At 43.0% G+C, this 11,901-nt stretch overlaps 1 protein-coding gene across 2 annotated transcripts in view; it reads right to left on the bottom strand.

Annotated features, from left to right (window-relative positions):
• Positions 1-404: 404 nt before the first annotated feature.
• The window catches only part of Nup42 (nucleoporin 42), a 19,521-nt gene continuing 8,024 nt past the window's right edge, over positions 405-11,901 (bottom strand). Inside the window, exons 4-7 of one of the 2 annotated variants that reach the window (XM_021190970.1) lie at positions 8,372-8,448; positions 5,924-6,010; positions 3,343-3,427; positions 405-2,419 (exon numbers count right to left, since the gene is read on the bottom strand). In XM_021190970.1, the coding sequence (XP_021046629.1) occupies positions 1,851-2,419; positions 3,343-3,427; positions 5,924-6,010; positions 8,372-8,448 (818 nt within the window). In that variant the 3' untranslated portion in view covers positions 405-1,850. The remainder of the gene's footprint in view (positions 2,420-3,342; positions 3,428-5,923; positions 6,011-8,371; positions 8,449-11,901) is intronic. The other variant, XM_021190971.1, reaches the window with a different exon arrangement.

Below are 11,901 nucleotides of genomic sequence, written 5' to 3'. Positions count from 1 at the left end.
CCTTCTTCCCTAACTCTGCTGGGAAAGATGAACACAAGACCCAGGGCAGCATCCATGCCGGCTACAGTAGTCATATCAGGCTGTGGCGGTCAACTGTCAGCAGCTTATGGAAAGACTGGCTCATAGGTGCAGGTTTTAGGCCATCATGGTGGTGAGCATGATGGCATACACCTTTAAATCCAGCACACTTGGGGAGCAGAGGCAAATGGATCTCTGTGAGTTCAAAGCCAACCTGGTCTACAGAGGGAGTTTCAGGATATCCAGAGCCACAAAGCGAAATCTTGTATCAAAAATAAATTATATAAAAAAAAAAACAACATAGTGAACCATACTCTATACTATAAGAGCAGCATGGTGGATCAAGTTGATTCCACTGTAGCTCTGTGACTGAATACCCGAGAAACTGAAATGGAAACCTAAGGGTTCTTTGGAAAGTTGGTTGTGCTGGCTGGTGTTTTGCTGGGGCAAACACGTGAAGGAGTTCTTTCCTGAAGTGGACACAGGTGAAAGACTAAGGCGAACTCATGAAGGAAGGCTTCGCTGAAGCAGACACAGGAGGATGCTCTGCTAAAGCAAGCACGTGAAAGGACACGTGATGGAAGATTCTTTGTTAATGATATGCACACATTGGTCCGCCTTACACTGTGTAGTTGAGTGCATTTGTTGGACTCCATAGAGAGACATGCCTCTGATGTTAGATGGGAATCACACTATTTAAATGCATCACAATATGGATCCTGGGGGACTGAATGCTTTGCATTGTTCATGAACATCTGGAGTGCCCATCTTTCAATAGGTAAGCCATTTGTTTCTGTTTTTTGGTCTACTATATGCATGTGTGTTTGGGCACAGGTATGTGTGGTGGCCAAAAGTTGGTGTTGGGTGTCTTTCCCCTATCATTTCTCCATCCTTTTGACAGGGTTTCTGGAAATGGCTGGTCAGCGAGTTCTGGGCATCTACCTGTCTCTGCCTCTTGAGTGCTGGGGAGACAGATTCATGCACTCCAGTGTTTAAGCACTGGGCATCAGTTCAGGTCCTCACATTTGCATATCTTTGCGGCAACCGCTCCACCCACTCAGCGGCCCCCCATGTAAAAGGTCAGGGCTTGGGACTGGAGAGGTAGATGGCTCAGAGGTTAGGAGGACTGCTGCTTCAGAGGACTAGAGTTCAATTCCTAGCACCTTTATATGGTGCCTCACAACAATCTGTAACCTCAGCTCCAGGGAATCTGACCTCTAAAAGCACCAGGCCTGTACGCGGTGCACAGACACACATGCAGGCACAAGTCAGAGTCGGGGGATGTAGCTCCTGTCACGCAGGAGCCACTGTACCTGGGTTTGATCTCCAGAAACCACTGTTCACATCCCTATTTAAAGGGACAGAGAGTGAACTGGAGTAGAATGAGAAAATTACTTTATTCAGTACACTGTACTGTTTAGTTCCACTCGTAATTACAGCACAAAAGAGTCCCTTGCTTATTGACTTTTTTGGCTATTCTTTATTTAGTTGGGTGTTTAGAAAAGTTAAACTTTAAAATCCCTCAAATTACTGAAAGCTATATGTATATATAAATTCATTCAAGCCAATCTCAGAAGCCACAGTTAGTGATGGAGTATGGGTCAGGTAGAATCTGCCTGGCCTGGGTGAGCCCAGTGTGATCCGCAGTGGTGTATAAAAAAAAAAAAACAATGCTTTCAAAGCCATTCAGAGCTTTTGCTTGGAGGTCTCTTGTTCACTCTGTGCTGTCCACACTGGCCTGATTTTGTGGTGTTCTGCTGCTCAGCTTCCCAGACTGTAGGCATGCAGGACATGCCCGGCTAAGGCATTCTTTCTGTATTTAAACCTGACCTTTATACAGTCAGAAGCTCGACAGGTGGTGGCTTCAGTGGAATTTTTCCCAGGGTAAATCTCTGGGATTGAAACTGCTCCAGTTCTTCCTTCGTCAGCTGATCCCTGGGCGTGAACAGTGCATTATCAGTGGCACCGGAGGCTAGGACAGAGGTAGATGTGCCGCTACCTCCAAACACGTCAGTGGAAGGTTTAGCAAATACAGCCTGAGAATGTGGGCTAGGACTGCCAAAGCCAGCCACAGAGCCGCCACTTCCGAAAGCAGGGGCTGTTGCAGAGACAAAGGGACTTACTGCCATGGAGGCTGGAAATCCTGAAAACCCAGGTGATGCAAAACTGGAAGCTTCAGGGCTCTTGAACGAAAATGATGCAGCAGGTGTGGCTTCAGGTTTCCCAAGTCCAAAGGCTGGAGTGGAGGAAGAGATGGAGGAGCCAGCAGAGGGCCCAGCCCCAAAGGCTGGGTGACTTCCAAACACCGACGTGCTTCCAGAAGGGGCAGTGGCAAGTCCTGGGCTTGTTTTAAAACTAAAGTTCTGAACAGTACTGCTGTTGCTGTTATTCACTGGGAAACCTACAAACATAGGTTACAGTCAGAAAATGTGGCCTCGCTGCTCCCTTCTCTTATTTCAGACATGTGTAGATATTGAAGAGTTTAGGGACACATGAAAACAAAGTTAAACCGACCCTCTAAGCACCACTGCCCTGCCATGACTCATGCGCCCATGAGAGTCAGAGTGGGTGTGCACTTCGGCTCGCCATGGTTTCAGCAGAGCAGCCTTGTGACTGCTGTGTGCTGACAAAGGTCTCAAAGACACTGCTGCCACACTAGTGTGCTATCAAATTCCTGAGAGCCTTGCCAAGCTTGCCTTAGACGTTTGATTCTTTACTGCAGCCTCTGTAGGCTAGAATTAAATACACACACACACACACACACAAAATGTATATCATCATCATCATGCCTAGTTTCCTATGAGGCTGAGAGACATTCCTAAAATGTTCTTCTAGAGCTGGGCATGGAGGTTCCCATCTCTACTCCCACTGTGGGGGCAGAGCAGAAGGATCAAAAGTCCCGGTTCACAAAGTGAGTTCCAGTCAGGGCTACACAGTAACAGCCTGTCTCAGAGACAAAAGTACTTTTTTTTTTTTTTTTTTGAGACAGGGTTTCTCTGTGTAGCCCTCGCTGTCCTGGAACTCACTCTGTAGACCAGGCTGGCCTCGAACTCAGAAATCCACCTGCCTCTGCCTCCCAAGTGCTGGGATTAAAGGCGTGCGCCACCACGCCTGGCACAAAAGTACTTCTATAAGCTGAGCCCCAGCACTCCCCCTCACTCTCACTCCACCAGCCTGCCTTCCCAAAGCATTTGTGGAGTTAAGTTCTTCAAGGCTCCATTAAGGAAGAATTTGTAAGAATGATTTAAAATGGTGATTCAGGTTTTCTAAAGTTGAAAAGTAGGACTCTATAGAGTCCCACTTTTCTGAGCCACACTCTCTTACCTGGCGACCCAAACGACCCTGCTTGCTTACTTCCAAATCCAAACGCAGGTGCTGTTTGATTGATCCCATCCTTTACATCAGAGAGCTTAAAAAACCAACACAAGTACAATACTTTATGAATAATTATCATAGACTGTTGCTATATAATACATTTTTAAAATGTGTTATTTAAATATGCACTTTTAACATATAAAATGTCCACAATGTGATCAAGAAAAGGAAAGGATATAATACTCTATAAACTATAAAATCAACTAATATGAACATCTATATAAAACTGCACTAGAAATGAACAACAGTTATCTCTGGTAGGGGAACAACTTTAATTTTACACTTGTTAAATTCAACTTGTTAAATTCAATTTGGTAAATTAAAATTGTTAGAATTCAACTTGTTAAAAACAATGTATTATAATCAGAAAAGCATTTTTTAATCAAGATACATTGTATCCATATAAAAAAAACTTCAAGAATAAATAAAATTGCATTCTAGAAAACCACACATGTCAGTGTTTATAAAGTTACACCCAGATTTGTTAGTCACTCCAGATACAGGTGAAAAGATTGCCCGAGTATGCCCAGTCTACCTCCTCAATGCTTCAACTCAACTTGTAGTCACAGTGCTATAAAAAGCTTACTACTAAAAGTTCAGCTTACCGCTGGACTGACCTACTCTGCTGACTGATGCCCTTCCAAAGGAACCTTCCACCAACCCGACTCCTTCCCTCCAAGACATTGGTCTTTCTTTCTTTCTTCTTTTTTTCTCTATAGTCTAGGCTATCTTGAGCTCACAGATATCCACCAGCCTCTACCTAAGTGCTGGGACTAAAGCTGCATACCACTGCACCGAGCTTGAAAACCTTGAAGCTGAGTTTTCTTTCCTAGGACGTATCTTAGACAATTTTATCTAGTTCACATAGAGCTACTTCTCAACCTTCCTCATGCTGCGACCCTTTAATACAATTTCCTCATGTTGCCCTGACCTCCCCAAACAAAGTTATTTTAGTTGCTACTTCAAAACTGTAATTTTGCTACTGTTATGAACTGTAACATAAATATCTGACATATAGATGTCTCATATGTGACCCCTGTGAAAGGGTCATCACCCTCAGGTTGAGCAGAGATGATGTGTTTTGACATATTTCAATGACTCCTAATACACTTATAATCACCACAAACAAATTTCTATTGCCCTTAAGAGCTTCCTATAACCTTCCTGGGCAGATAGTCCTTTCTCCACTTCTGGTCCCACACAATTGCTCATTAGCTTATCACTACAGACAGGTGGTGTCCCTTCGGTAGCTTCATAACCATAGAATTATACAGATTTTTTTTTTGTTTTTTCCTTGCTTCTTTTTACTGGAGTAATAGTCACCAATAGGTAAAGGGATAAACAAATGTAAGTACATCTATGCTCATGATAAAAGAGTAACAAGGATGATGTGCTAAGCCACTGAGGACGGATTGTTCTAGGGACCTCACAACATTAACAATGACCTGGAAGCATTCATCCCAGAGGGAACGTCTACAGTTCCTTAGACTTAGGCATTACTGTTCTATCAGCTCTCAGCAATGGTGAGGCCAAGGGAGTTATACAGCTGCAGGATGGAATAAGCATATCTTTAAGTACCTGAATTTGTAATAGTTTCCAACTTTCAAAACTAGTCCTACCCCAGTTAAAAACCTTATGTTAAAAGTTTTAAATTTTATTTATTTATCTAGAAACAAGGTCTAAGCATTCCTTAGCTGTCTTGGACTCCAGTATGTAGATCAGTTGTTGCAAATTCAGAGAGCTCTGTCTATCTCTGTCTCCTTGGTGTAAGAACTAAAGGAGTCTACCACGGCCAACTGAAAACTGGTTTTAAAAAGCACAACTGTCCCCACTTTTCTGAGAAACAGAAATAAGTTCTAGAGCTTCAGCTCTAGATGACCACATGGTGAGGGTGTGTGGGCACAGGGTGAGAGTGTAAGCCGCAATCCTTTACAGACTTTGCTTTGCCCTCCAAATTATAAATGAAACATCCTCTACCCAAAAGCACTAGGAGCTAGAAAGATAACTCACAGGTTATCAACGCTGCTCTTCAAGAGGACCTGATTTCGATTCCCTGCACCACATGGCAATTCTTACCTATAACTCCAATTCCAGGGGATTAGACACCCTTTTCTGACTTATGCTACATCAGGCACATACTTGGTGCACAGATATACCTGCAGGCAAAACACTCACACACATAAAATAACGGAAATTAAAAAATAAAAGCAATAGAGCCCAGTGTGCACCTTTAATCTCAGCGCTCAAGGTGGGTACATGGGTCTCTGAGTTCCAGGCTGGCCAGGATCATTTCAGATGAGAGCCTGTCTCAAGAAACACACAAAAAGCAACGGGAAGCTAGACATGGTAGGGCATGTCTATAATACCAGCATGGAGGAGACCGAAACAGGCGGATGTGAGTTCAAGAGCAGCCTGGGCTACATGATAAGTTGCAGGACATCCTAGTCTACTTACTCTTGTCTTAAAAACCAACACAAAAGAAAACAGGGTAGATAAGACACTTCTTTGAAGAAACTTCTTCAGTACTCACCAGAGCTCCTTTGGTCGACATAGTTAGATTTTTCAGTTCATTTATCCTATTCCTCCATTGACTTACTAGCTGTTGAACAGAGTTTAGCTGGAGAGAGAAAAAAAAAATAACTCAGGACTGACGGTTTACGCCCTGCTCCTGTTTGCCAGAGATATCCCAGGTCTAGTTGCCTCACTCTGTTCTCTCATTCCCTGTATCTCACAGCTGATCACCTAGAAGGGCAGAACTGGTGCTATCTGGACAGGAGGGAATTATGTGTAGTAGCTGGAATGTACAGTCCTGACTGTAGACAACAGAAATGATTTCCTTCAGGTACCCAGCTTACTCATTGGCCCACTCAGACTGGTTTCTTCCGGATGTCTGCTCTGTGAGTGTTAATGTGTGGGGCAGAACTCTGCTTTCCTGGTCTCCATCATGGAAGCAGTAATGCCTTTCAGATGATAGAAGGTCTGAGTTATAAAATAATACCCTTATCACGATAGCATATCATTATTAACTTAGACAATGAAACAATTTTTAAAAGGCACTGACCTACAAAAAATTAACAGTTCTTACTGTGGTGGTTTAAATATGCTTGGCCCAGAGGGAGTGGTACTGTTAGGACGTGTGGCCTTGTTGGAGGAAGTGTCACCAACCAATGGCCTCTGCCTCTCTGTTCTCTTCACAGTGCCAAGCCTCAACTTCTCTGCATGACCCCTTCAGTCCTAGGCCTTCAACTGACACTGAAGCTGCATCTTCACCAGTGGCCTCTCCTGGCCTCTCCCAGTATCAAGCTCCAGCTGCTCTGCATGACCCCTTCATGCCTTCCAAACCAGTACCACCAGGGTGACTCTTACACATTACCAAGTCCAGCTGCAGCACAAGGTACATCCCTGGCTATCTCTGGAACACAGCTTCTTTGTGCTCTCAGGAAACACTTCCCAGATTTCACCTCAGGGATGCTGGTCTCTTCTTAAGCACTGCTAGCTTCTTAGCTTCAGCCAAGCAGCATCAGTTGTTCCAGTAACCCCTTCTATTCTTTACTTTAAAGCCAGAGCCACATTGTTTTCTTACATTACCAGCCTTTTGTTTCCAACTCCATCAGTGTCTAAGCTTGGCTGTCCTGAAACAACTTCTGTAGATTGACCTTGAATTCAGTCTGAATGGCTGTCTTCTTAGTGCTGGGATTAAAGGTGAGCACCACCATGCCTGGCCTTCAGCTTCTTTACCTGGAACTTGCTCTATACTTGGCCTTGAACTCAAGGATCTGCTTGCCTCTGTCTCCTGGGATTAAAGGCATGTACCACCAAGCCTGGACCTAAGCTTTTCATTATTGATCTTAATCAACTTGAAAACTGAGAATAGCCATCATGATCCATCCCATCATTTTGACACATAATCGTATCTCCTTATGTCCAAATGAAAACAATAACCAGGTCATAGTAACGCCTAACATAATATAACTCTCTCTCATGCAACTGCAAATACATAAACTTAGCTGGTGGGATCTTGCCTCAAGGTCACCACTCCCCTAATTCCATTTACTCTCCTGAACACAGGATTTAGCTCCATTCCACTTCCTGGTGCCCCTTTACTCTTTGAACCACACATTTTGTATTTTTCCTTTTTAAGCTTGCTATGCTTGATGAAAACACTCTTCATGAGAGCAAACCAGAGCAAACCAAAGTTTCTGCTGGGCTTTTTTGAGACTTCCTTTATCAATGCAATTAACATAAATCTCTTTACCTTAGCCTCAAGCAGACTCTTTTGACAAGGGCAAAAAGCAGCAACATTCTTCACCAAAACATCAGAAGAACAATCTTCAGAGTTGAAATCACCCTCAGCACCAATGTCTTCCATATTCCTACTAGGTGGCCCATTAAGCCCCACTTAAAGCATTCCATGGCTTTCCAAATTGAAGTACCAAAATCCATATTCCTCCAAACAAAACATGGTCAGGCCTTCCACAGCAATACCTAAGTCCCTGATACCAACTCCTGCCTCAGTTAGAGTTTCTACTGCTATGAAGAGATGCCATGACCAAGGCAACTCTCATAAAGACAAACATTTAATTGGGGCTAGTTTACAGTGTCAGAGGTTCAGTCCATTATCATCATGGCAGGAAGCATGGCAGCAGACTGGCAGAAATGGTGCTGGAGGAGGAGCTGAGAGTTCCACATCTTGATCTAAAGGCAGCCAGGAGAGGACTCCTTTCTGCAGGCAGCTAGGGAGAAGCTCTCTCCCATACTAGGTGGAGCCTGAGCACAGGAGACTTTTAAAGTCCAGTCCCTCAGTGACACTTTTCCTCCAACTGGGCCACACCTACTAATAGCCACACCCTATGGGTCAAGCATATTCAAACCACCACTTTTACCAAACATGCCAAAACACAAGCAAGCCACTACAAACACAGGAAGTAGTAACTGGCAGCCAATGCTGCTGAGGTAGAGGAATAGAAAACAAACTTACATAGCTCTGTAAGTTATTGCTGGTTAAGAAGTTATGGTATTCAAGCCTCAACTCCTCTGGAGAAATGTCTGTGAAACCTGAAGTGAAGAATCAGTTGGAATTTAAACAGTAAGTGATTCTGGTAGTAATGCTAGAGTTTGAGACAAATTGTGATAATGCTGGTTATCAGACAAATTTCAAGGTCAAGGAAAAAAAATCAAAGCCTATATTTACTAATGTTTAAATTAACTGGAAGAAAATAGTTATTTTATCCTTGAATGAAGAATTCTGTAAAGATAAAGAGTGAAAGGAAAACAAGAGCTGACTACAGACACATTTAAACCAATGCTGTTATATCTGCAATAAACAAATTGAAAAGGCAAACAAGAAACCAGGAAAACCACAGCTACATGCACATGAATAACATTTTTAATACAGAAACATTGTTTCTAAGTCAGTACAGAGACTGGCAAAGACAGAAAATCCAAACAGCTCACTACAATTTCAAAAGGTGAATAAAAGAAAACTTAAAAATTCAACTTAGTAATAAAATGCTCTCCTCACAGTCTGGCAGATATTAAGAACAGATGACCACTGCCACTCAGGAGTCACGGTGATGGATGCTGCGCTGAACACACTAAGGAATTTTCTGGGGCAAACTGTCTATAAACAGGCACAAGTGCTAAATGCTAAATGCTAAATACTCTGATGTACATTTCTAGGATTTAACTTTAGATACTTGTGTTATGCAAAAGGATGCTTATTCTAGTACTTCCATTGATAAATGTAGAATACTGGGGCTTAGGAATGTAGCTCTGTGGTAGAATGTCTGCCTGGCATGCATGGGATCTGGGGCCCTGATGAAAAAAGCAAGCATGCAGAATAAAAGCACATGACCACTTTAGATAAAGACATAAATGCATAAAAAATGTAGTGCATGGATGTTTTGCCTGCATGAATGCATGTGCACCACATGTGTGCCTAGTGTCATCTCAATACCCTGGAACTGGAGTTACAGTCAGTTTTGAGCTGCCATGTAGAAGCTAAAATTGATTACAGGTCCTCTGGAAGAACAGTTGGTGTTCTTAATATGCATTTACTTTAAAAGAAATACCAAACATGTTTCAGTTTATCTATATCACCAAGTGATTTCATTGTGTAAACCAATGACTACTTTTAGCACTGAGAACCCTAAGAAAGGCAATGTTCTTATTTGTGACACAGCTGTCCTTGGAACCCTTGTACCATTTAGTTTACTCCAGTGCAAAAAGCACTCAGGAATCACACTGGGTTTGTTGGTTTTTCTGTATCTAAAGTATTAGCATCCTGCTGGTCCAAAACAGAACTCAACGTTGACTGATTCTGTGTCCACTGCCAATAGCTCTAAGTTGGTCATTAGCCATCACTTCCTAACTTGTCTCCCTGCCTCCTTGTCTTGTGCCCACTCCCAAAAGCTCATTCTCCCTCCTTCCTGCATCACTGAATCAGCTTTTTCTAGTCAGACCATATCCTTCTGCTGAAGCTCTTCAATAGCTGCATATCCAATGTAACGAGAGCCAACATCATATGACCCTTGGCTGCTGCTCTGGCTTTATCCTGTGTCATTATTTTCTTTCTTCTGTTATTTGAGCAGTAACACCTCAAGGCCTCTGCACTAGCTATCATATTGCTGGGAATGTTTTCTCCAAGCTTTTTATAACAGATACTTTCTCTTTATTCAAGGCTTAGCTCTTTTTTTTTTTTTTTTTTAAAGATTTATTTATTTATTATATGTAAGTACACTGTAGCTATCTTTGGACACTCCAGAAGAGGGCATCAGATCTCATTACGGGGTGGTTGTGAGCCATCATGTGGTTGCTGGGATTTCAACTCAGGACCTTCGGAAGAGCAGTCAGTGCTCTTACCCGCTGAGCCATCTCCCTAGCCCCAAGGCTTAACTCTTAAAAGGGTTTCATAAGAATGTAACAACTCTCTGTCATGGAACTCTGTTCATCTCAATCTCTATTCTTTCAAGCTGTGATCAACTAGTTTCTTATCTGAATCACAGAATACAGAAATTAGAATACAGAATTATTTGAATAGCTAGTTTCTCAGGATAGTATTTAAAAGGATAGCATGTACCTGGGCGTGGTGGCGCACGCCTTTAATCCCAGCACTCGGGAGGCAGAGACAGGCGGATTTCTGAGTTCAAGGCCAGCCTGGTCTACAGAGTGAGTTCCAGGATAGCCATCCCTAGGCAGTTGGACCTGGGCTGTGTGAGAAAGCTAGCTGAGCACACCTGGGGAAGCAGGCCACTGAGCAGTGTTTCTCTGTTCTGCTTCAAGCTCTTCTTGCCTCTGGTTCAGCATGGGCTTCCCTCAAGGATGGGCCATTAGCCTGTAAGCTGAATAAACCCTGCCTTCTCCAAGTTGCTTCTGGGTCATGGTGTTTATCACAGCAACAGAAAAGCAAACTAGGACATGGTATAAAAGAAATATTCTAGCTACAGAGAAGAAGTTCGCTTTTTTGTTTGTTTTTTATTTTTTGAGACAGGGTTTCTATGTGTAGGCCTAGCTATCCTGGAACTAAGTCTGTAGACCAGGCTGGCCTGGAACTCACAGACGTCCTTTACCTCTAGAGTGCTAGAGGGCTAGTTGTGCTCCAACACCACACAACAGTTAGGTCTTTATAATGAAAATGTATCCACATACATTTTCCAAAACAGAGGTGGACAGCACACCTGTATCTACAGAGCTCTTTAACATTTGGCTTCTCAGCTAGCTTAGGTTTTTTTTTAATACTATTTTTAAGTGTGTGTGTGTGTTCTGGAGTACTGATGTCTGTAGGGGTCTGAATGCAGTGTTGGCTCCCTTGGAACTGGTTACAGCAAGTTGTGAGGAAGCCACCATGAAGGCTGGAAGCTGAACTCACATACCCTGCACCAGCAGGACATGCTCTTAGTTGCTGAGTGGCTCTCACCAGCTCTGTCTGCCAGTTCCTGTCTGTGCTTCTCTGTGCTTCTGCATTTATCCTGCTATTCGCTGTTGTATACAAACTACATCCCAAAGACGTGTCACTAGAAAAACAAGTCTCAATGGCTTTTTCAGATAATGTGGCTAGAGAGTGGAAGGTTTTTATTTTGTTTGTTTTTCAAGACAGGGTCTCACTCTGTAGACCAGGATGTCCTTTAACTACAGAAATCAGCTCACCTCTGCCTCCCGAGTGTTAGGATTAAAGGTGCATGCCACTATGCCCAGACAAGTGGGAGGGTTTTAAAGGCCAGTTATAAAGCAGATACAAAAGCCAATGAACTTTTTGTGTAGTTAGATTACAATTCATAAGTTTATCTTGGAATGAGAATGGATTTCAGTCATCGTGATTCTGTAACAAGACACTTTGGTCTTGAACATGCCCTAGAGAACTTCCATACATGACACAGGACCCTCTAGAATGCAAAAACAAACCACAAGCTAACCCTGAAGTCGACACACATTCATGCCATCACTAGTCTGTCTGTCTGTCTGTTCTCTCTCTCTCTCTCTCTCTCTCTCTCTCTCTCTCTCTCTCTCTCT

The sequence above is a fragment of the Mus pahari genome, chromosome 2 (assembly GCF_900095145.1).
Source record: "Mus pahari chromosome 2, PAHARI_EIJ_v1.1, whole genome shotgun sequence".
NCBI lineage: Eukaryota > Metazoa > Chordata > Mammalia > Rodentia > Muridae > Mus > Mus pahari.
This window is presented reverse-complemented; position numbering and strand designations above follow the sequence as displayed.